General features: G+C 43.2%; 2 protein-coding genes across 4 annotated transcripts; both read left to right on the forward strand.

The window, feature by feature from the left end:
- The first annotated feature begins 4,370 nt into the window (after positions 1-4,370).
- On the forward strand, positions 4,371-7,812 carry LOC135541481 (uncharacterized). Its single transcript, XM_064967792.1, has 4 exons — positions 4,371-4,455; positions 4,672-4,973; positions 5,285-5,305; positions 7,789-7,812. Exons 1-4 carry the CDS (start codon positions 4,371-4,373, stop codon positions 7,810-7,812), a joined length of 432 nt encoding a protein of 143 aa, XP_064823864.1.
- On the forward strand, positions 5,030-25,033 carry LOC135541455 (receptor-type tyrosine-protein phosphatase alpha). Of its 3 annotated transcripts, none has more exons than XM_064967716.1 (20): positions 5,030-5,093; positions 5,285-5,305; positions 7,789-7,873; positions 8,957-9,030; positions 9,637-9,773; positions 10,155-10,245; positions 11,021-11,097; positions 12,468-12,504; positions 12,664-12,761; positions 13,091-13,246; positions 13,569-13,735; positions 13,926-14,061; positions 15,976-16,122; positions 16,451-16,544; positions 16,676-16,752; positions 18,676-18,810; positions 19,699-19,824; positions 20,250-20,401; positions 20,540-20,675; positions 23,084-25,033. In XM_064967716.1, the coding sequence occupies exons 3-20, from the start codon at positions 7,812-7,814 to the stop codon at positions 23,156-23,158; spliced, it is 1,977 nt and encodes a 658-aa protein (XP_064823788.1). In that variant the 5' UTR covers positions 5,030-5,093; positions 5,285-5,305; positions 7,789-7,811; the 3' UTR covers positions 23,159-25,033. The 3 variants fall into 3 exon arrangements, with proteins under 3 accessions (XP_064823788.1, XP_064823789.1, XP_064823790.1); XM_064967717.1 differs by having other exon boundaries at positions 16,454-16,544; XM_064967718.1 differs by having other exon boundaries at positions 13,127-13,246.
- The last annotated feature ends 500 nt before the right edge of the window (positions 25,034-25,533 follow it).

Here is a 25,533-nt window from a genome sequence, read left to right on the forward strand (position 1 = left end):
ACTGTTTTAGAAACGCCAGTGTGTTTTCTATCCAATACTACTAATTATATGCATATATTAGCAACTGAGACTGAGGAGCAGGCAGTTTACTCTGGGCACCTTTCATCCAAGCTACTCAATACTTCCCCTGCAGCCATAAGAAGTTAAGGGCACATCGGCATATTATTCACCTAGTCGTCTCAGGGATTCGAACTAGCAACCTTTTGGTTACTGGCCCAACACTCTTAACCGCTAGGCTACCTGCCCGCCCAGGCGTGCCGCAAAGTCATAAAACCACCCATTTGAAAAAGATAGCAGTCAGAGTGCAGTATAACTGCAGTATGCTGCAAATACTGCGTCCAAAATACCAGTCGACTGCAGTTACTGCACATTTACTGCAGTTTCAAAACTGTCATATTTTTTGAAAGGGCAACTATTAATACATTTTCTCTTCTCAAAATCATATTTTAAACCTTACTGTCACCTTAACCACACCGCTAGCCTTAGCCCTACCCTAACCTTTTAATTAAGACCAACAAGCTAATTTTTGTTCAATTTGTATGATATAGCCAATTTTGACTTTGTGGCTGTTTTTATCTAGTGGAAATCCAAGTGTAGGCTACAGAGAAAAGCTTTTTGGCTCAGACGACTCATGAATAGGAAGACATTTGCAGCAGGTGTTTCTGATTAATAAACATTGCCTTGCTGGTGGCTGGTACCATTTTAAATAAAACCCACCCTGAAACAAAACATAGGTTGAAATAAATGTGCTCGTCATCTCATAGGAAAAGACATTTAAGACTCATGGTTTCATCCGAAGTCACACATTCGGATTTGGCACTTCAAGCCCAAATATCATACTTTGATTTACTGATGATGACTTATTGACTTGCGTCGATGTGCAACATAATGGGTAAGCTCTGGCCATCGTCTTTCAGCTCAAAAAAGTGAATTTCTACCGGTGTGGGCATTTAATATCATACATTTGATAGTGGATGAGTAGGCCAACAGGTCCCCATTTGGAAGTGTCCAACTGATTGAAGACCAGGGCTGGGAAATACTGGTCTAAACTGTAAGAATCACAGCCTTTCCCCCTAGATAGAAGTGGCACAGTAGCTGTTTTTTGCACCCAATTTGAAGGTTCTAGCAGCAAATTCCTGATAACCAGGATTTGTGTGTCTGTCTGCAGTCATCCCTGTGCGTGTGTGTGTGGCTAGATTGCAATAAAGAGAGCCAGACGGACTAGATTATTCCTGGGTCAAAACCATGGGATTAGGCCAGGGATTATCACAGCTCAGTCAGTAAAACCGCACCCAGTGGACTGGTGGGATAACATCAGACAGTCAGCCCACCATGCCGGCGCTCTCTAGGCCCTTCCCTACACACACATTTCAACTGAATCCCCTTCATTGTTGTTTGAGGTGAGCCCCACTGCAGTCAATGCAGAAAGCTATTACACAATACAAGCAATTTTTCCATGTCCAAATTCAAAATCTGAAAAAATTGTCTCAATCCCGACTCGTGGGTCCTTCGCAGTCCCTAACTTCTCGATTTCTTTCCAAAAGTAGGTTAACTTTGTCTCATCTTGCACATAGGGCTAGGCCCAAGCTGAAATGCATACATAACATGCTTTTTTTCCCAGATTCCGTTTCCTTCACCGTGTCCCACTATGGGGCGGCAGTGTAGCCTAGTGGTGAGAGCATTGGACTAGTAACCAAAGGGTTGCAAGTTCAAATCCCTGAGCTGACAAGGTACAAAATCTGTCGTTCTGCCCCTGAACAGGTAGTTAACCCACTATTCCTAGGCTGTCATTGAAAATAAGAATTTGTTCTTAACTGACATGCCTGGTTAAATAAAGGTAAAATAAAAAAATTAAAATAAAATATTCATGTTACAATGCACCACCTGGATACAAGACACATCCATAACACGAGGGAGAGAGTGACGGGGATTTAGAACACAGAATGGTGGGCTTCTATGTACATCTAATGGCTCAGTTGGTTGTAGCACAGAGCTGGCAAAAATGGGGTTGTGGGTTCGATGCCCGCATGGGTCATAGTAGGTTTGGGCAATATGGCCTAAAAAACAACAACATATTTTTAATGTATTTATTGATGGACTATTGACGATATATACACGACATGGCATAAGTATGTGCTGCTCGTCGAACATCTCATTCCAAAATTAATATGGAGTTGGTCCCCCCTTTGCTGCTGTAACAGCCTCCACTCTTCTGGAAAATGCTTTCCACTAGATGCTGGAACACAGCAGCGAGAACTTGCTTCCATTCAGCCACGAGCATTAGTGAGGTCGGGCACTGATGTTGGGCGATTAGGACTGGCTCGCAGTCGGCGTCCCTATTCATCCCAAAGGTGTTCCATAGATTGAGGTCAGGGCTCTGCAGGCCAGTCAACTTCTTCCACACTTATCCCAACAAACTATTTCTGTATGTACCTCACTTTGTGCACGGGGGCATTGTCATGCTGAAGCAGGGAAGGGGCTTCATCAAACTGTTGCCACAAAGTTGGAAGCACAGAATTGTCTAGAATGTCATTGTATGCTGTAGCATTAAGATTTCCCTTCACTGGAACTAAGGGGTCTAGCCCGAACCATGACAAACAGCCCCAGACCATTATTCCTCCTCCACCAAACTTCTCAGTTGGCACTATGCATAGGGGCAGGTAGCGTTCTCCTGACATCCACCAAACCCAGATTCGTCCGTCGGACTGCCAGATGGTGAAGCGTGATTCATCACTCCAGAGAACCCATTTCCACTGCTCCAGAGTCTAATGGCGGCGAGCTTTACGCCACTCCAGCCAACGCTTAGCATTGCGACGGGTGATCTTAGGCATGTGTGCAGCTGCGCGGCCATAGAAACACATTTCATGAAGCTCCCGACTAACAGTTCTTGTGCTGATGTTGATTCCAGAGGCAGTTCGGAAGTTGGCAGTGAGTGTTGCAACCCAGGACAGACGATTTTTACGTGCTTCAGCACTCGGCGGTCCCGTTCTGTGAGCTTGTATGTGTTAAACTAACTGTAAATCACATTATTTAAAAGCTGCTGCTAAGTCAGCAGATAAAATAAATGATGCAGGCATTGTTTGATAACCTAACCGCAGAATATGTAGTGCATTCAGTATTGTTTTTTTTAAACTGAGGAGATTTTGGGGATAAATCACACCTAGCAAGTTTGGGATCAGTCAATCCTTCTGGGAAAAATATTTGACCTTGACCCTAATTCAAAAGGCAGAGGATGCGCACAGTACAACAATATGATGAAGTGTAAATATTTCTGCCACCCACACACAGGAAAACGGTTCCAAATAAATGACATTATTACGTGTTCCACCATCCATGTTATTTATATTATATCCTGTCCATGTGGGCTGTGCTGTGTAGGTAAAACCTCTCGGTCTCTCAAACAGAGAATCAGGGAACATAAAAATTCAATCAGGAGAAATGACAGTGATTATCCAGTCGCAGTACATGTGAATGACCTAAAGCAGGACATTTCTACCTTTAGATTTTGTGGCATAGAGAAAGTTAATATATCAGACAGGGGAGATGACATTAATAATACTCTGAGTAAAAGAGAATGGTTTGGGATTTTCACCCTCCAGACATTATTTCCTGAAGGACTTAATGATGAAATGCCTATGTATGTTATGTTGTGAGTTTGAACATGAATTATACCCCCATTTAAGATCACTCTGATGTTTTTCGTACGATGTACCCAATGATGAATGATAACTTGCTCGGTAGGTCTATGTCCTCATTGTGGTTTTACAGGTGTGTTTAATATGTCTTATTTACACACTTTATTCTAATATTTATGAAATGCATATTGTTATATTTGGTAGCACTTGTTTATTTTTCCTTTGCCTCCAACCCATTTCGATAAGTGGAACGGATGTGGGTGGGGCTAGGTCTACATAAGGGTGCTAATTTTTTTTATTCATAAAAGCTCTGACGAAGGCCGTGAGCCCGATATGTAAGCCTATTAAAGATCAGTAATACTATCAAGAGCAGTGTGCAGTTCTAACAGTGTCTTCCTTTCTGTTTGGATCCAGGACCACACTGTGCGAATGAGTGATTGATGCCAACTTCGCTTCTTAAGGTAAGAGGTCAACTCCTTGTTCCACTCAAATCATGATAATAAATGCATTTAAAAAGTTTTATATTCACTTGTAAAAAGATATATATATCACTCCCATACCCCCCCCCCAAAAAAAACATGTTTGTAAGTACCTACATTTAGTTGGATTATACTGTAAAAGTAATCACCCAGGATTAGCCTCCAGTTACAACTACACATCTGGATTAATAATCCAATCATCTGTTTGCACTGTGAAAGGGTAATAAGGCATGTGCCCCGATTCTCCCAGGGCAGTATGGGTGTGTGTGTCCTGCTCCTGTTGCTCAGTGTGGCCCTCAGGGTCTCCATCTCGGCCCAGGTACCACCTCCCACCCCCACAGGTAAGAAGGACCCACATGACATCATCACCTGAACAGCCGGATCCCACCACTGACACCATTTGACATATTCAACGCTATTGTTTACTGCACCTCTCATGAAGCTGCAAATTGACTCAACAGAAATAGCCTAAATAAACTGAATATGTCGCTCTCTCTCACTCCTCTCTCTCTGTCTTTCTTCTCTCTCCTCTCTCACACCTTACCTTTCATCCCTAGGAGGTCCAGTCCCCACTGCCAAATCCAAGGACCCTCCCGCCACCACCCTCCCCAATGTTCCCTTGACAACAACCATCGCCCCCCCTCCTCCCCCTCAAACAACCACAGCCCCGAAGGTTGCCGCGACAACAATGACAACTACCAGAACCGTGGATGGTGTCATATTGACTGCAGGCCCAAGTGGTGCCACCCCTGCGCCCGTCCCCCCTCCACCACCACCTGGCCCAACTGAAGCCCCCAAAATCCCCACAGGCGTGAACTCCACCACGCAGCCCCCACCTGCTTCAACCACAATCAGTCAGGTAGGGGTGGGGAGAATGGGACCTCTGTTCCAGAGACTCAGTCACCAGACACCGCCACCAACACAGACACAAAGCCAACGGTGGAAGTCACGACGGCCACTGGCGGTGCTACTGTTCCAGGTGTGTGTCTGTGTTAACTGTATGTTGGTTTCAGCACTTTGTGACATCTGCTGATGTAATAAGGGCTTTATAATTACATTTGATTGATAGTGGAGTGTGTGAGAGTGAAAGTCGAGAATTTAAGGGCGGAGGGGGTTGTTGTATGTTTTTTTTAGGTTTGATAGTAATGAGTCTTGTTTTATCCTCCTCAGGTGGTGGAGAAGAAGACACCGGTAAGACTGTGTGTGAGGTTTTGATGTCTCATTAAAATGGCATGCCAAGCGGTCATACCACCGCGCTGACACTTTATGATAGCATGACAGATGTCATAAGCAGTCGTGGTAGCGATGTGCCAATAATTTAACTGGCCTGTCGAACACACGCAGTATTCAAGCCCTCCAGTATCTCTCCTCTGTCTGTGGATTCTGTCCATCCTCTATGCCCATGGTATGAGACATTGAAATTAAATGGACCGAATAGTGCCTCTTCTCAGTTTCAATTACCTTCCTAACAACGTGGTGCAGCACCATTCAATGTGTACATTGTCCCTCAGAGAACACTGAACATTCCACAAAATAATGAAAAATGAACAACAATTAGCTGAAATAGCCAAGATGGCAGTTTGAACCACATGAAATCAAATGTGGCCCGTGTGGCTCAGTTGGTAAGAGTGGCTTAGTGCTAGCAATGCCAGGGTTTTGGGTTAGATTCCCACTGGGATCACTATCACTTACTGTTGATTTTATCCAACCTGCAAAACACCATTCTCAACTTTAACAGTGAAGAGGTGACTCCGGGATGCTGGCCTTCTAGGCAGAATTGCAAAGAAAAAGCCATGTCTCAGACTGGCCAAAAAAAAAGATTAAGATGGGCAAAATAACACAGACACTGGACTGAGGAACTCTGCCTAGAAGGCCAGCATCCCGGAGTTGCCTCTTCGCTGTTGACGTTGAGTCTGCCAGTGAAGCTGCCAGTTGAGGACTTGTGAGGCATCTGTTTCTCAAACAAGACACTCTAATGTACTTGTCATCTTGCTCAGTTGTGCACTGGGGCCTCCCACTCCTCTTTCTATTCTGGTTAGCGCCAGTTTGCGCTGTTCTGTGAAGGAAGTAGTCCAAAGCGTTGTACGAGATCTTCCATTTCTTGGCAATTTCTCAGATGGAATAGCCTTAATTGCTCAGAACAGGAATAAACTGATGAGTTTCAGAAGAAAGTCCTTTGTTTCTGGCCATTTTGAGCCTGTAATCAAACCCACAAATGCTGATGCTCCAGATACTCAACTAGTCTAAAGAAGGTCAGTTTTATTGCTTCTTTAATCAGCACCACAGTTTTCAGCTGTGCTAACATAATAGAAAAAGGTTTTCTAATGATCAATTAGCCTTTTTAAAATGATAAACTTGGATTAGCTAACACAACGTGCCATTGGAACACAGGAGTGATGGTTGCTGATGATGGGCCTCTGTACGCCTATGTAGATATTCCATTAAAAATCAGCCGTCTCCAGCTACAATAGTCATTTACAACATTAGCAATATCTACACTGTATTTCTGATCAATTTGATGTTATTTTAATGGACAATAAAATGTAAATGTTGGTTGTTTTTTGCTCTAGGACACCTACAGACCTCACAAGACTTGTCTTTTGGTAGTAAATCTGTTATTCTATGAGTTTGTATTGGCTAATAGCAGTAAGACCAAAAATCATTTCTTTAAATTATTATTTAAAAAATGTATTCTTCAAGGGGTCTTGAAATTCAAAATCAAATAGCTAAATGATCCTTAGTATGACCTTATTCATACAATTTCATATAGCTTAGTAGAACCCCCTTCCCCCTGGCTTAGACTCTTAATAGTTAATAACGTCTCTATAACGACGGTTAATGACGTCTCTGTAATGACGGTTAAGGACCTCTCATGTCACTGGAATGAAAATGGTACGTAAGACATAACAAAGCTGTCCAGTTTAACTGTCACCATGATGTCCTTAGTTCGGAGCTCCTGTAATCAGTGTAGAAGTCACAAAGCAGCCAGAGTTGCATATAGCCTGTCTAACATGTTTACCATGAACCATATTAAATATAATTGTTTTTCTTTTCAAATACTTAATTTGTGCACTTGATCAAGCTTGCTTAGCACAAAGTGCCAACCCAAACCCAATTTGTCACTCCAGACAGGCTCAATCATTTGTCAAATCAGTCAAATACAGTTTGAACACAAGCCTGACGCCAGCCTCCTGTTTTGTAGCCTATCATGTGAAAGGTTTACTCTGCCTGCCAATTAAATAGTGATGTATCTACACTCTCAAGGACAGTGTCCACGTGTACGCTCAGCACGGTTATTTTTCTTAGAGAGCAAACCAAATATTACCACACCAGCCACCTTCACCATCTTGCTTTTGTAGGTACTGGGAATGAAAGAAGTTGCCTTGCCAAAGGGAATCCCAGTGCTGACATGAAAATGTAGGCTAGTGAACCGGCAACCAGGGGGTTTCTGGTGTCTCTTGTGCCCGGCCGCCACCTACTACCGTTGTGCCCTTGTGCGAGGCAATGTGCTCCAGGGGCGCTGCTCTGAGGCTGACCCTGTGCTGCTCCCAGCCTGTAGTGTGTTTGTGTGTTGAGTCTTGTAATGTGACCAACATAAGACAAGTAGTCATTGTACAATGGATAGATACACTTTTAAAACATGTTGTGAATTATCTCTCTCCTGTCTCTCTCAGATGACACACCCATCATTGCGGTGATGGTGGCTCTGTCGTCCCTGCTCGTCATTGTCTTCATCATCATCATCCTTTACATGCTCAGGTCAGTCACTCACTCAGGTAAAACCACCCACGCCGCTAACCCTGACCCACACCGCTAACCCTGACCCACACCGCTAACTCGGACCCACACTGCTCACCTGGTTCCTGTTCATTAGAGCATATACGGTAACAAAACAATTTTCAACAAAGTGAGAGAGAGTTCAGCTAGTACCTTGGCTGAGTTCAGCTAGTACCTTGGCTGAGTTCAGCTCGTACCTTGGCTTAGTTCAGCTAGTACCTTGGCTGAGTTCAGCTAGTACCTTGGCTGAGTTCAGCTAGTACCTTGGCTGAGTTCAGCTAGTACCTTGGCTGAGTTCAGCTCGTACCTTGGCTGAGTTCAGCTTGTACCTGTCCTTTTCAAATGTTGTCTCCCTGCTGAACACAACCATGGGGTGGGTTCCCTGAAAGCTTTGTGGCTAAAATGACGACCATGCCCCACAGCAGTGAGAGAGTCAGAATGGTTAAATCTTATGTTTGACAATCCATCTTCTTCGTTTGAAGTGAGCAAAGTTCTCAAAATTAAGCCTTTTGCTGTTCTGCAAGGGGCCTGGGTCTATACTCTACGTCAGGGTGAAAATAGTGCCACATTAGCTACGAAGCTTTAGGGGGACTCGCCCCTGGGTCCTGTTCATGAGGCACCAAAGAGAAAAAAATGGACTGACACCGGGAGGGCTCCCTGAACTTGTCCAATAAAAAATGCTTGTTTTGTCCAAAAAGAAACAAGTACTATGTTTTGCTATGGTGCGCCATAATGAATTACATCCCTGGTTTTCTGCCTGACAGAAGTGTCTTCAGCCTCATCTCAGGCTGGCATATTTAAACTGACAAGAAAAGTGTGTAGAGCATTACAATATTGAGACATGAGACCCACGTAAAACGCTAACTGTCTTGTACACACAAACCTGCTCACACAATTCATTACCGTTTTTAAAGGGCAGCGCAGGAAATGGCTTTCTTGTCACCTTTCATACACTCACACCCTATTGAGGACTATTGATGAACTAAGTTTTACAGATGTTACCATGGCAATGGCAGTGTGTGTCATTCTGGATATATCTATTCATGCATGTCGTCTGATTGACAGGTTTAAGAAGTACAAGCAGGCCGGGAGTCATTCCAACTCCTTCAGGCTGACCAACGGTAGATCAGACGATACAGGTAAAATCACTGTAGTTTTGTGAACACGTTTTGCCTGTGGTAGCACACTTACAGGGACTTGTAATCTATATCATAGCCAACTTTCTGCATTGTTCTCTGTTTGGATAAGATCACATTGGTTTTGTAGTCATTTACTGGTTCCCGGCCTATGCTGTTGTTCCACTTGTGGTTCAGTAGCAGCGTTGGATTGGTTTACAGCGCCCCCTTGTGGACTTTTGTTACAGAACAGACAGTCAGTTTGGAGACATTGCGTGTGCAGATTGGAATGTAATGTTTAGGACATGTAATATATAATATATTTTTCTACAGTGTATTGATTTAGTTTATAATCATTGGTTGGTGAATGTGTCACTATCTGGCTCTTACAACAGGTTTTTGTTATTGTATTTTACTGTAAAAATTATTGAAATACTATGTATAGTGTATATAATTAATTGTATTTGTATAATTTATTGTTGGCAGTGTCACAACAAAGGGTTTATGTCTCTATCTTTCTGTCTCTGTCTATCTCCTGTGGAACTCTCTCAACCCATTTTTCTCCTCCCATTCCTTCCCTCCTCTCTTTCCTCTCCCTCTTCCCTCCCTTCCTGCTTCCTGCTCTCGCAGAGCTCCAGAGTGTGCCACTATTGGCCCGTTCACCCAGCACCAACAGGAAGTACCCTCCCCTTGTTGTCGACAAGCTGGAGGAGGAGATGAATCGTCGCATGGCTGACGACAACAAGCTCTTCCGGGAGGAGTTCAACGTATGAAGTCCTTATGCACATACACACATATATATTTTCTCATACTCTCACACATACTCACACATTTACATTTATACACACGCATTTTAGTCGTCTATGGGCCATATCAGGACAATGGGCAGATCGTACTTGCAATTAGAACCCTCTATGTTTGTGATTCTAGCTACTGACTCAGATTGGAGAGGTACTAACTTACACAGAGCCTATGGCTGTGTTCCAATACTTCCTAATTCCCTTTCTCGTTCTTCCCTTGTTTGCTTTATTTTCGTGTCCAGCAGGGCTGGTTTTGGGAATAAGAATATCACCCATAGAAACGCATCACTGGGAATTCAGCTAATATCACTGTTACCTGTCTGTGTGTCTAATGCGCTCTGTGTCCAGGCGCTGCCAGTGTGTCCCATTCAGGCGTCGTGCGACGCGGCCTCTAAAGAGGAGAACAAGGATAAAAACCGCTACGTCAACATCCTGCCATGTGAGTCCTCAACATGGGGCTAAAGCCTGATTCAACCTTTGAGAACGTACTGTGCTGGCTTGTATGTTTCCTTTCCAGCACTGTTCCAGCATCTATGGCGGATGCGTAACACCACCAGTATAGCTTGGATCAGTTCAGCCCAATAGTCTGAATCGGGCACTAGTCTGTCATACTACTCTTCCTGGAACAGACTTTAAATTAGCTACATTTAATATTTTAGCCATAATTCTTTTTTTTAAGGACACTGCTTAATAATGGCTAACATCTCATGGTGGCTTCTTACCATTTGCAAAGACGTAATACTTTCAGAAGAAAGTTATTTGTTTCTGTACATTTTGAGCCTGTAATCGAACCCACAAATGATGATGCTCCAGATACTCAACTAGTCTAAAGAAGGCCAGTTTTATTTATTTATTTATTTTTTCTTTAATCAGAACAACAGTTTTCAGCTAAGCTAACATAATTGCTAAAGGGTTTTCTAATGATCAATTAGCCTTTTTAAAATGATAAACTTGGATTAGCTAACACAACGTGCCATTGGAACGTGATGGAGTGATGGTTGCTGATAATGGGCTTCTAATGGACATTAACAATGTCTACACTGTATTTTTGATCAATTTGATGTTATGTTAATGGACAAAAAATGTGCTTTTCTTTAAAAAAAACAAGGACATTTCTAAGTGACCCCAAACTTTTGAACGGTAGTGAAATGTTACATGTAGCTCCTTTAAAACAGGCTGGCCATTCAGTTAATCAAGGTTCTGTTGTGTTTCAGATGATCACTCCAGGGTGCATTTGTCATCACTAGAGGGAGTTCCAGACTCCGACTTCATTAACGCATCCTTCATCAACGTGAGTGACGCCACAAGCCATTGGCATCAATGACAGGCGCTGACTTGTTTTTTTTTGTTTTTTTTAGCTACTCCTTGGCCAGGACTCCCTTGTAAAAGAAGTCTTTTGACCTTAATTAAACTTCCTGGTAAAATAAATAAATAAAAGGTTGCCTTAGAAAAGTATTTTTCATCACTCTCGCTCTCCGTCCCTCTCTCCTTTGTTCTTTCTCTCTTTTTTTTTACAAAATAAAAATAATTCATTTGTAGAACTTATGTCCCACGCTAAATGCACATGAAGTAGAAACAACATCAATACATCAAAAAGTAGAGTAACATCGATGATACATCAGAACATTACCTAACAATGCAAGACCTGGTCATTAAACATCGATGATACAGCAGAACATTACCTAACAATGCAAGACAAGGTCATTAAACATTAAACATCGATGATACATCCGAACATTACCTAACAATGCAAGACCTGGTCATTAAACATCGATGATACATCCGAACATTACCTAATAATGCAAGACCTGGTCATTAAACATCGATGATACAGCAGAACATTACCTAACAATGCAAGACAAGGTCATTAAACATCGACGATACATCCAAACATTACCTAATAATGCAAGACCTGGTCATTAAACATCGATGATACAGCAGAACAGTACCTAACAATGCAAGACAAGGTCATTAAACATCGACGATACATCCAAACATTACCTAACAATGCAAGACCTGGTCATTAAACATCGATGATACATCCGAACATTACCTAATAATGCAAGACCTGGTCATTAAACATCGATGATACAGCAGAACATTACCTAACAATGCAAGACAAGGTCATTAAACATCGACGATACATCCAAACATTACCTAATAATGCAAGACCTGGTCATTAAACATCGATGATACAGCAGAACATTACCTAACAATGCAAGACAAGGTCATTAAACATCGACGATACATCCAAACATTACCTAATAATGCAAGACCTGGTCATTAAACATCGATGATACAGCAGAACAGTACCTAACAATGCAAGACAAGGTCATTAAACATCGACGATACATCCAAACATTACCTAATAATGCAAGACATGGTCATTAAACATCGATGATACAGCAGAACATTACCTAACAATGCAAGACAAGGTCATTAAACATCAATGATACAGCAGAACATTACCTAATAATGCAAGACCTGGTCATTAAACATCGATGATACAGCAGAACATTACCTAACAATGCAAGACAAGGTCATTATACATCAATGATACAGCAGAACATTACCTAACATTACAGACACAGTCATTACACCTATTCAGCGATCAAACATTTTTCTCACACTCTTCCTCTTCTGCCTTCCTCTTGTTCACAGGGTTACCAAGAGAAGAACAAGTTCATTGCAGCTCAAGGTAAAGAGGCTACTCTAGCCACTGGGATAGGCTAATGTGGTGATTGCCATGTTAATATTACCACATATATCATTGCCTGTGCAAACATATAGGAACTTATTAATTCAATGATGATAATAAACAGTGGATTATAATATATTCTGTCTCCCTCTCTCTCAGGGCCAAAGGAGGAGACGGTGAACGACTTCTGGAGAATGATCTGGGAACAGAACACAGCCACCATTGTCATGGTGACCAACCTGAAGGAAAGAAAAGAGGTAGGGGAGAAGGAGGGAAGAGCGGGGGAGGGGTGACAACAGGTGTGTTCAGGAAGGTGGAAGGTTCAGAATTTTGCAGATAGAAAGTTCATTAAAACCATTGACACAACTGCCCACTCAACATGAAATGCATTTAAAATATGTTCTTCACAGTACAAAATCTACTGGAACTGTTGTGTAATGTTCCACTCTTCTGAACAGACCTTTACTAGGTCTTTCATAGTAGTTGCTATATGACGAAGATTGGGTATGTTAAGCATGTCAAATTTGCAATGTGAAAAGGCATATGAATGTACGACTATGAGTGTTTGTTTCTTTTCATTTGAAAGAAATCCATACAGCGGCAATCTCTCTGTGTGTCTCAGTGTAAGTGTGCCCAGTACTGGCCAGACCAGGGCTGCTGGACCTACGGCAACATCCGGGTCTCTGTGGAGGACATGATGGTGCTGGTGGACTACACCATCCGCAAGTTCTGCATCCAACAGGTACCCTGCTCTTCCCTTTTCCTCTCTCCTTCTCCTGTCTTCTCTGGACTTGTCTTCTCACCTCTTTCTCCTCGGGGACTGTTCTCTTTCCCCTCTCTTTTTCTTGTTTTGTTTTCTCCTCTCACAACACCATCTATCAAACCCATGTGATATGGATGTACACCAAGCAGGTACACTGATGGCAAAGCTCATGTGAAAATGTAAAAACAAAAAATAATTTGAAGATAACATTAGTCTTGAATAACGCTCCAAAACAGTTAAACTAATGGTGTCTCTGTCTCTACATCTACACCCCCCCTTCTCTACCTCTCGCTCTCTCTAGGTGGGCGATGTGGGGGGTAAGAAGCCTCAGCGGCTGGTGACCCAGTTCCACTTCACCAGCTGGCCAGACTTTGGCGTCCCCTTCACGCCCATCGGCATGCTCAAGTTCCTCAAGAAGGTCAAAACCTGCAACCCCCAGTACGCTGGCCCCATCGTTGTCCACTGCAGGTGAGTGTGTTATTGGTGTAGGTGGTTCTGTGACGCTTAGATGCCAAGCTAATGCCTAGGCTTAAGCTTGGTGGGCTAACACGCCCTAGGTTCAGTCACATACCACATACTATCTTTATGTGCGTGCTCTTTTCTGACTCTCTCTCTCTCCGTCTGCCTGTCTGTCTCTCCCTCTCTGTCTGTGTGTCAGTGCGGGGGTGGGGAGGACAGGTACCTTCATAGTGATAGATGCCATGTTGGACATGATGAACACCGAGAGAAAGGTGGACGTCTTTGGCTTTGTCACACGTATCAGAGCCCAGCGCTGCCAAATGGTCCAGACAGACGTAAGTTGAACTGACCGCAACAAGCACTAACCACAACATTACCCTGACCCAAACCAGTACTCATTATTACCCTGACCCAAACCAGTACTCATTATTACCCTGACCCAAACCAGTACTCATTATTATCCTGACCCAAACCAGTACTCATTATTATCCTGACCCAAACCAGTACTCATTATTATCCTGACCCAAACCAGTACTCATTATTACCCTGACCCAAACCAGTACTCATTATTACCCTGACCCAAACCAGTACTCATTATTACCCTGACCCAAACCAGTACTCATTATTACCCTGACCCAAACCAGTACTCATTATTATCCTGACCCAAACCAGTACTCATTATTACCCTGACCCAAACCAGTACTCATTATTATCCTGACCCAAACCAGTACTCATTATTACCCTGACCCAAACCAGTACTCATTATTACCCTGACCCAAACCAGTACTCATTATTATCCTGACCCAAACCAGTACTCATTATTTCCCTGACCCAAACCAGTACTCATTATTACCCTGACCCAAACCAGTACTCATTATTATCCTATACTATTATTACCTGACCCAAACCAGTACTCATTATTACCCTGACCCAAACCAGTACTCATTATTATCCTGACCCAAACCAGTACTCATTATTTCCTGACCCAAACCAGTACTCATTATTATCCTGACCCAAACCAGTACTCATTATTACCCTGACCCAAACCAGTACTCATTATTATCCTGACCCAAACCAGTACTGATTATTATCCTGACCCAAACCAGTACTCATTATTACCCTGACCCAAACCAGTACTCATTATTACCCTGACCCAAACCAGTACTCATTATTATCCTGACCCAAACCAGTACTCATTATTATCCTGACCCAAACCAGTACTCATTAGTACCCTGACCCAAACCAGTACTCATTATTACCCTGACCCAAACCAGTACTCATTATTATCCTGACCCAAACCAGTACTCATTATTACCCTGACCCAAACCAGTACTCATGATTACCCTGACCCAAACCAGTACTCATTATTATCCTGACCCAAACCAGTACTCATTATTACCCTGACCCAAACCAGTACTCATTATTACCCTGACCCAAACCAGTACTCATTATTATCCTGACCCAAACCAGTACTCATTATTTCCCTGACCCAAACCAGTACTCATTATTATCCTGACCCAAACCAGTACTCATTATTACCCTGACCCAAACCAGTACTCATTATTATCCTGACCCAAACCAGTACTCATTATTACCCTGACCCAAACCAGTACTCATTATTACCCTGACCCAAACCAGTACTCATTATTATCCTGACCCAAACCAGTACTCATTATTATCCTGACCCAAACCAGTACTCATTATTATCCTGACCCAAACCAGTACTCATTAGTACCCTGACTCAAACCAGTACACATTTTTACCCTTGACCCAAACCATTACTCATTAGTACCCTGACCAACACAAGACCTCAAAGTACTCAGACTGCAACAAAATCACATAACATTATAACCCTGACTAACACAAGATCACAACAAGATCACATAGCATTATTACCCTGACCTGACTATAGCATTATTACCCTGACCTGACTAAGACCACATTACCTTGACCTGAAATAGATCACACACTCATATCAATATACTATATGAACAGGTTTCCATTCAAATCTCAATATTGGCAGTGTTCAGGGTATGTGGTTATTTCCCATTTATGTTGTGTTGTCATCTGACTCCTCTTCTGGATATATGATATGGGCATCACAAGTGCACTAAAAGTCTTAGCGATTTCTCTTTCACCCACTCTCTATCCCCCCTACCCCCCCCTTTCTCTCTCATCCCCCTCTCTCTCCTCCCCCTCTCTCTTTATCTCTTCTCCACCCTCTCTCTATTCCCCCTCCCTCTCCACAGATGCAGTACGTGTTCATCTTCCAGGCCATGCTGGAGCACTATCTGTATGGGGACACTGAGCTGGAGGTGACCTCCCTGGAGTCCCACCTGGCCAAGCTCTACGCCCCCTCCGCCGCCGGCTGTGGGGGCATGGAAGCGGAGTTCAAGGTGATTTTGTTTGCCTGGTACAATGGAACTAATGGAATAGTCCCAAAAGTACAAAGCACAAGCTTAAGCAAGCTCACTTCAGCTACGCTTAAATGTTTGACAGCCTATCCGTTTGACTCTGGATCATATTTATTTAGCAAGGAAGGAATTGATACATTGAAATTGAAACAGGGAGGGACTACCTGAAAATGCTTGTTTTTATTTTCCTTGCAACATGTTTTGCTTTGGTGTTGACCAATGAATATGACCCAGATCTAAACCATTGAAGTAGCTGTGTTTTTTCCCCTGAGTGTGAGAGCCAAGCCAGTGGTTTTGTCTCCCCACACAGAAGCTGACTTCCATCAAGATCCAGAACGACAAGATGAGAACAGGCAACCTGCCAGCTAACATGAAGAAGAACCGAGTTCTCCAGATCATCCCATGTGAGTCACGGCTACAAACCTCCCTGAGCTAATTCCTAGGCTTTAGCTCCACAGATTAATGCAGTCTGGTATTCAAACCTCGTCGGTCACAGAACTCCATGTAATGTAAACTGTTTGTTGGTGTCTCGTAGATGAGTTCAACAGAGTGATCATCCCAGTCAAGAGAGGGGAGGAGAACACGGACTATGTCAACGCCTCCTTCATTGACGTGAGTAGACAAAACAACTATGAAACCGACACCATATTATGGCTCACTTCACCTGTGTTATGAGTGTTTTTAAAATGAGACAAATTAACAAAACGTTAGCACAGATACAAGTTTGTCTTCACATAAAAGGTGACAAGATGGTCCCGTGTGACTCAGTTGGTACAGCGTGGCGCTTGCAATGCCAGGGTTGTGGGTTTGATTCCCATGGGGGACCAGTATGAAGATGTATGCACTCACTATTGTAAGTTTCTCTGGATAAGAGTGTCTGCTAAATGACTCAAATGTGAATGTAAGGAGATGCCTATCAGGAGATATGATAGTGATGATACAGTAGAGACCTTTGGGAAGGGTAGACCCCTAGTGTACAGAAACATCCAAATACAGACATATACACAACACAGGAGATTAGTCTAATACGGGCAGAAATGGATCATATAGTGGTTGTTGTGTGTATGTCTAAGCTGGCGCGTGTGTGTGCCTATGTACAGTCCCAGTCAAAAGTTTGGACACACCTACTTATTCAAGGGTTTATCTTCATTTTACTATTTTCTACATTGTAGAATAATAGTGAAGATATCATAACTATGAAATAACACATGGAATCATGTAGTGACCAAAAATGTGTTTAGCAGATGTTGTTGCGGGTGTAGAGAAATGATTGGCATTCTATCAACCAGCGTCACCTGGAATGCTTTCCCAACAGTCTTGAAGGAGTTCCCACATATGCTGAGCACTTGTTGGCTGCTTTTCCTTCACTCTTCGGTCCAACTCATCCCAAACCATCTCAATTGGGTTGATGTCGGGTGGTTGTGGAGGCCAGGTCATCTGATGCAGCACACCATCACTCTCCTTCTTGGTCAAATAGCCCTTATACAGCAAGGAGGTGTTTCGGGGCATTGTCCTGTTGAAAAACAAATGATAGTCCCACTAAGCGCAAACCAGATGGGATGGCGTATCGCTGCAGAATGCTGTGGTAGCCATGCTGGTTAAGTATGCCTTGAATTCTAAATAAATCACTGACAGTGTCACCATCACACCACCTCCTCCACACTTCACGGTGGGAACCACACATGCGGAGATCATCAATTCACCTACTATGCATCTCACAAAAACACTGCGGTTGGAACCAAAAATCTCACATTTGGACTCCACCGGTCTAATGTCCATTGCTCGTGTTTCTTGGCCCAAGCAAGTCTCTTATTATTATTGGTGTCCTTTAGTAGTCATTTCTTTGCAGCAATTTGACTCTGAAGGCCTAATTCACTCCTCTGAACAGTTGATGTTGAGATGTGTATGTTACCTGAACTCTGAAGCATTTATTTGGGCTGCAATTTCTGAGGCTGGTAACTCTAATGAACTTATCCTCTGTAGCAGAGGTAACTCTGGGTCTTCCTTTCCTGTGGCGGTCCTCATGAGAGCCAGTTTCATCATAACACTTGATGATTTTTCAACTGCACTTGAAGAAACTTTCAAAGTTCTTAAATTTTTTCTTTGCTTATTTGAGCTGTTCTTGCCATGATGTGGATATCTTCTGTATATCACCCCTACCATGTCACAACACAACAGATTGGCTCAAACGCATTGAGAAGAAAAAAAATTCCACAAATTAACTTGTAGTTGTTAATTGAAATGCATTCCAGGTGACTACCTCACGAAGCTGTTTGAGAGAATACCATGTGCAAAGCTGTCATCGGGGCAAAGGGTGGCTACTTTGAAGTATCTCAAATATAAAATACATTTTGATTTGTTTAACGTTTTTTGGTAACTACAATATTCCATATGTGTTATTTAATAGTTTTGATGTCTTCACTAGTATTCTACAATGTAGAAAATAATAGTACAAATAAAGACAAACCCGTGTGTGTGTGTGTGCGTGTGCGTACACATCTAACCTCTGCGTATTTCTACCTGTGTCTGGCCCAGGGGTACCGTCAGAAGGACTCGTACATGGCCAGCCAGGGCCCGCTGCAGCACACCATCGAAGACTTCTGGAGGATGATCTGGGAGTGGAGGAGCTGCTCCATAGTCATGCTCACTGAGCTGGAGGAGAGAGGACAGGTATGGAGGGAGGACACAACAGAGAGACAGCATGTAGAGAGGGATGGAGCAGTGTGAGAGGGAGCATGGAGGCCATAGGAAGGAGGAGATGGGCAGAAAGGAGAGAGCACAGTGAAGGATGGGGCCCATTGAACTAATCTGACGACAGTGTGAGAGGGAGCATGGAGGCCATAGGAAGGAGGAGATGGGCAGAAAGGAGAGAGCACAGTGAAGGATGGGGCCCATTGAACTAATCTGAAGACAGTGTGAGAGGGAGCATGGAGGCCATAGGAAGGAGGAGATGGGCAGAAAGGAGAGGGCACAGTGAAGGATGGGGCCCATTGAACTAATCTGACGACACTGTGTTCGCTAAGCTCAGTCATGCCAGTAAAGTATGTTATTACTGAGAACAATGATTGGAAGAGAAATGTCTCCTTATTGGTCTGTTTCCTGGTTCTGTCTCGTGATTAGAGGATCATTCTCTGTTAGTTTAAATACTTCCTGGAGCTGATTGCAGAGTGCCATCAGATCTTTGTCTGCCTCTCTCTCTTTCTTTGTTTATCTTTGGGAAAGGGGATACCTAGTCAGTTGTACAACTGAATGCATTCAACTGAAATGTGTCTTCCGCATTTTACCCAATACCTCTGAATCAGAGCAGTGCGGTGGGCTGCCTTAATCAACATCCACGTCTTCGGCACCCAGGAAACAGTGGGTTAACTGCTTTGCTCAGGGGCAGAAGGACAGATATTTACCTTGTCAGCTCAGGGATTCGATCCAGCAGCCTTTGTTACTGGCCCAACACTCCAACCCGCCAGGCTACCTTTGTCTGTCTGTCTGTGAGTGTCTGTCTCTTGCTAATTTCTCCCCCTATCTACCTCTCTCTCGCTTTCTTCCCCCCTCTCTCTGTAGGAGAAGTGTGCCCAGTACTGGCCCAGTGATGGGGTGATGGTGTGTGGGGACATCTCCATCGAGCTGAAGAAGGAGGAGGAGAGTGAGAGCTACACTGTTAGAGACCTCCTGGTCACCAACAACAGGGTGAGGACAGAGGCCGCTTCGAAAAACACTAGCAGTCAACATAACCCATTCAAAACTCTACATGCACACGCACACGCCAAGCAAATGTCAACAAGATTTGATTAGTCACGTCTATGGGTCTTCAGTGTGTGTTTGTATGTGTGGGCAGTGTTTACCCCTTCACCCATAAATCATAATTTTACATAATCTTTGAGAAACAATAACTGCCAAAATAAAAACTAGACAGACAGGGAGAATCGGAAAAATGTTTAGCATGGCATGGGGCCGTCATAGATTTCTAATAATATTTGAGTCACTCAGATAGCATAAGACTGCCACTACCCCGCTAGGCTAACTTTGCCACCGCTGCTGAAAATATCCCTTTGGGAAACACTGGTGTTGGGCGTGTCTCTTCCTGTCTTACTCTTTCCTTTCTCACTCTTTAGGAGAACAAGGCTCGTACGGTGAGACAGTTTCATTTCCATGGCTGGCCAGAAGTGGGCATTCCCAGTGACGGGAAAGGCATGATCAACATCATTGCTGCTGTCCAGAAGCAGCAGCAACAATCTGGCAACCACCCAATCACTGTCCACTGCAGGTAACCTACACCGAATGTTTTAACAATTTATCATATCTTATCAACATCTTGTGTGTGTGCCTAACCACAGCTAACCTGTGTGTGTGTGTGTGTGTGTGTGTGTGTGTGTGTGCGTGTGCGTGTGTGTGTGTGTGTCAGTGCGGGCGCAGGGCGGACGGGGACCTTCTGTGCCCTGAGCACGGTCCTGGAGCGGGTGAAAGCTGAGGCCATCCTTGACGTCTTCCAGACCGTCAAGAGCCTCCGGCTGCAGAGACCCCACATGGTGCAGACACTGGTGAGGACATGCTATGTTACACGACACCGACATACATGATGCAGACTGTTACACTATCTCAAATGGATGTTGCAGTTTCACCATTTAAGGATTCCAGCTTTAATGATATGCGTTATAATAATGCAATTATTCAACCTGAGTTTAGCCAACTGTACAATGCATGGGATGCACGTGATGCAATTGCGAGTTACAAGCTTAAGAACTCGCATTGAATAAATATGCCTTCCTGTATTTTGGAAATGTGGTAACCATGAAGTGCTTTGAAAGGCTGTTCATGGCTTACATCAACACCATCATCCTGGAAACCCTAGACCCACTCCAATTCGCATAGCGCCCCAACAGATCCACAATGACTCAATCACCTTCCCACCTGGACAAAAGGAACACCTATGTGAGAATGCTGTTCATTGACTACAGCTCAGCGTTCAGCACCATAGTGCCCAAAAAGCTCATCACTAAGCTAAGGACCTTGGGACTTAACACCCCCCTCTGCAACTGGATCCTGGACTTCCTGACAGGCCACCCCCAGGTGGTAAGGGTAGGCTACAACACATCTGCCATGCTGATCCTCAAGACAGGGGCCCCTCAGGGGTGCGTTCTTAGTCCCCTCCTGTACTACCTGTTCACCCATGACTGGCAGTGTGGTGCCAGGATAACAACCTCTCGCTCAACGTGAGCAAGACAAAGCAGCTGATCATGCCCTACAGGAAAAAGAGGGCCGAACACACTCCCATTGACGGGCTGTAGTGGAGCGGGTCGAGAGTTCAAGATCCTTGGTGTCCACATCACCAACAAACTATCATTGTTCAAACACACCAAGACAGTCGTGAAGAGGGCACAACAACATCTTTTCCCCTCAGGAGACTGAAAATATTTGGCATGGGTCCCCAGATCCTCAAGTTCTACAGCTGCAACATCGAGAGCATCCCAACTGATTGCATCACCACCTGGTATGGCAACTCCTCGGCATCCGACCGTAAGGCGCTACATAGGGCTGTGCATATGGCCTAGTACATCACTGGGGCCAAGCTACCTGCCATCCAGGACCTATATACTAGGCGGTGTCAGAGGAAGGCCCCAAAAAATGTCAGACATCTCTCTGCTACCGCACAGCAAGCGGTACTAGACTGCCAAGTCTAGGTCCAAAAGGCTCCTTAACAGCTTCTACCCCGAAGTCATAAGACTGCAGAACAATTAATCAAATGGCGACCTGGACTATTTAAATTTCCCCCCCCCCCTCCCCTTTGTTTTTGGACTCGCTGTTTATTATCTATGCACAATCACTTTAACCCTACCTACATGTACATATTATCCCGACTAACCTCTACCCCCACACATTGACTTGGTACCGGTACCCCCTGTATATAGCCTTATTTTATTGTTACTTTTTATTGCATTTTTTACTTTAGTTTATTTAGTTAATATTTTCTCTTCCTTGAACTGCATTGTTGGTTAAAGGATTGTAAGTAAGCATTTAACGGTAAGGTTGTATTCGGCGCATGTAACAAATAACATTTGATTTGAAAAGAGCAATTGTCCAATAACTATGCTTCAAAAATTTGATTTCATACATTGTGATGTTTATTAAAAAAATTGGCAGACACTCTTAACCAGAGCGATATCGACAGTTTTTTCACCTAGTCACCTTGGGGATTCGAACCAGCGGCCTTTCAGTTACTGGCCCAATGCTCTTAAGTGCTAGGCTACCTGCAATATTTTTTATTTAACCTTTTATTTAACTAGGCAATTCTTAATTAAAATTATGGCCTACCCCTGGCCAAACCCGGATGACACTGGGCCAATTGTGCGCCGCCCTATGAGACTCCAAATCACGGCCGGTTGTGATACAGCCTGGAATCGAACCAGGATCTGTAGTGACGCCTCTAGCACTCTAGTGCCGCCTCTTGCACTCAGGAGCGCGATAATGACACGTCATGAATGTCGCAAATGTTCAGATAAGCATGAGATTCCCTTTATTCATCCTACTCATTGAATATCGGTTGAATTATGGGCCGATACCGATATAGCGGTAAACGGCCAATATCGACCAACAATATAGGTTTGACTCTATTTCTACCATACCAGCTTTTTTGTCAACAACAAATGTAAACACAAACAAGATTATATGAGCTCATCAACGAGCTCTTGACTCACCACGTCAGAAACTCACCTCTGTCCACATTTTCTTTTCCCCCCATATTTCTGTCCTCTATGTGATCGCCGCCATATAAGATACTTCACATACACAATTTTCTCTACTGTCTTTTTGGACAGCATTTAAAACACAACTTTTTCAGTGACTTAGAATAGTTTTGCAATTCCATTTGTGTGCAAATGAATTGATCTTGGTTGTGTATTTAGTAATATCCTTTTTAATCATTATTGTGATGTTCTCCTCTCTGTTTTAGGAGCAGTACGAGTTCTGCTACAAAGTGGTCCAGGAGTATATTGATGCCTTTTCTGACTATGCCAACTTCAAGTAGGGACAGACCCACACAGGGGATGGACATCCATATACAGTCATAAAAACAAAGCAAACACCCGACAGAAGCAAAGAAACTGGTCACGGCTTAGATGACTGGACAGCCTGTGTGCAAGAAGGAAAATGGAAGGGAAGTCTTGTGACAGAGCAAAGTGCAGCGCTGCAGTGTACCGGAGGGAGGGAGTGAATATCAGAGATGCCTTCTTGAATATTTTGTAATATTGATCTTGTTAATACGGCCCCCTTGTCCCAAACTTGCCCCATCCAGACATCCCCCAATCATGTACATATACTTAGCCTGTCACATTTTGTTGTTTTGTTTTTAAGACCTTTTTTGCTGCAATTTTAGGGTGACATTTATAATGTATTTTATTGGTTTATATAAATATATATGAATATAAATCGGACACTTCAGAGGCTTATGTCAAAAGTTGAGAATTGAGGGAATGATGTTGGTGTTTTTTTATTTCTCTTGTCTTTTGTTTTTTACGGTTCAGTGACTGAGACTTACGTGGTTGATGGCTTCATCTGATTCAGGCTGCAGCTTAAAGCTGATAGGTCGACCTCAGAGGAATAGATTGACACAGCCAATCAGAATTATTCTGTTCACACGAACGCACACACGTTACAGCTGGCCAGGAGCACATCCAGAATTGGCCACGATGGCTTTGCTAATCACATGGTCCAAACTCTTTTGACTAGTTTTCCATTGAGTTCACAGTTCACACAGAGGTCAATGAATCATGGCAGGACTAAGGGCGTAGCTAGCCACATATCTCCAACATATTGTGGCTTTGCTGTGTTTGTGTTTAAGGACCTAGGAAACGCTGTAGTTTAGGTGGTCTTGTACATGCTGGGTGTCACAGTGGATTATATGTGTGTAGAACGTTTAGGGAAGTTGAAGTTTCCCATACTGAAAATAAATCAAATATCAAACGTCAAATATATTGAAATGTAAGGAGCGTGTTGAAGATTTGGCCAGCAATGCATTCAAAATAGCCTTTGCATAATAATGATGAGTATGAGGTCGATATGTTGCCACAATATAATGATTATTTCAGAATTACCCTGTATAAAACTGTCGATTTTGGGTGTATGTCCATATATCTCAACATATAGTAACCATGCAATTACTGTGCATGTCCTATCCTTTGTTGCATCATAGAAATGAACCAATTCTTATGTATGTTTTCATATTTAATTGCTTACAGTTGGAATGGGGAAAACATTTCCTATCTATTATTTACGTGTCATTCCATTTACTTGTTTGTAATCTGTTGGGTATATTTCTTTTCGGTATAGGTTGGTTGAGAAGATGGCGTCAAAATGTGAAGACCCCTCTCTGTTTTTCAACTGGGGCCTGTTCAGGGTGATGAAACATTACAGAATGTTCAGATAGAAATGTATTGTGTAGAACATATACGGTTGTCATATAGAATAGAAATTGTCAGCTCTTCATTATATTTCTATCTGCACCATTTAGAACGTCTTTCTGTTTTATTGAAATAGAATTCAACGCAGATGAAATAGAATTCAACTCCGATGTCACATGCTGAGAATTTGTTATACTTTAATGCTGTTGCTTTGATACTCCCACCCTCAAATGGATAAATTGTTCATTTTAATGTTGAAATGTGTGACATAATGGAATGTTTGCAGTGATTTTTTTTCTCTCTTCAGAATGGCTGCCTATAAGGACAGTTTGGCTAGAAACACACGCAATGGGTTTGTGGATGAGGCCACCCTCGGGCGTACCTCAGTCTTCAGTTGAGATTGTAATGCAAGATAAATGATGTCAGTTAGCTAGCAACAAGGTTGAGGTCAATTCCATCTCTGCTTGGTCAACTCAGGAAATGACTTAAAGTTATCGGGGGGGGGTGGTGGGGGGGGGGGGTTCCTGTACGGGTTCTTTCAATGTATATACAGTTAATTTCAGTTTGTCTACTTAGTTGGTTGAGTGCAAATGGAATTGACCCCGCCCCTGGTCCGATAGCCAATCACAGCTACTAATTGCCCTCAAATGATTGTAATAAACAGCGTGTGCTTAAGAGATTCTCACCCACTTCGCCACCCAACCAAACCCAACCACCCCACTCACTTGATATCTGCAAGGTTTGAGTGTATGAGGGGTAACTGACATGAGGTTTTAGCTGTCAATTGTGATCGGGGATTATTGGTCAATTATAAGAGCTGCCATTTTGTTCCTAGTTTCTTCATTGGTCTGTGGAGTTGACAGCACAGGAGGCTGCTGATGGGAGGAGGGCTCATAATAATGGCCGGACTGGAGCAAATGGAATGGCATCAAACACCTGGAAACCATGTATTAATAAATACCATTCCCCCAATTCTGCTCCAGCCATTCCCACGAGCCCGTCC

The sequence above is a fragment of the Oncorhynchus masou genome, chromosome 6, assembly GCF_036934945.1.
Source record: "Oncorhynchus masou masou isolate Uvic2021 chromosome 6, UVic_Omas_1.1, whole genome shotgun sequence".
NCBI lineage: Eukaryota > Metazoa > Chordata > Actinopteri > Salmoniformes > Salmonidae > Oncorhynchus > Oncorhynchus masou.

Excerpts from the sequence above, each read along its gene's own strand:
- LOC135541481 (XM_064967792.1), top strand. The coding sequence starts at position 4,371 with ATGGGTGTGTGTGTCCTGCTCCTGTTGCTCAGTGTGGCCCTCAGGGTC. Across the intron at positions 4,456-4,671 it reads ACCACCTCCCACCCCCACAG|GAGGTCCAGTCCCCACTGCC; the intron begins GTAAGAAGGACC and ends TTTCATCCCTAG. Across the intron at positions 5,306-7,788 it reads TGGTGGAGAAGAAGACACCG|ATGACACACCCATCATTGCG; the intron begins GTAAGACTGTGT and ends TGTCTCTCTCAG.
- LOC135541455 (XM_064967716.1), top strand. The coding sequence starts at position 7,812 with ATGGTGGCTCTGTCGTCCCTGCTCGTCATTGTCTTCATCATCATCATC. Across the intron at positions 10,246-11,020 it reads CTACGTCAACATCCTGCCAT|ATGATCACTCCAGGGTGCAT; the intron begins GTGAGTCCTCAA and ends GTTGTGTTTCAG. Across the intron at positions 16,753-18,675 it reads TCAACGCCTCCTTCATTGAC|GGGTACCGTCAGAAGGACTC; the intron begins GTGAGTAGACAA and ends TGTCTGGCCCAG.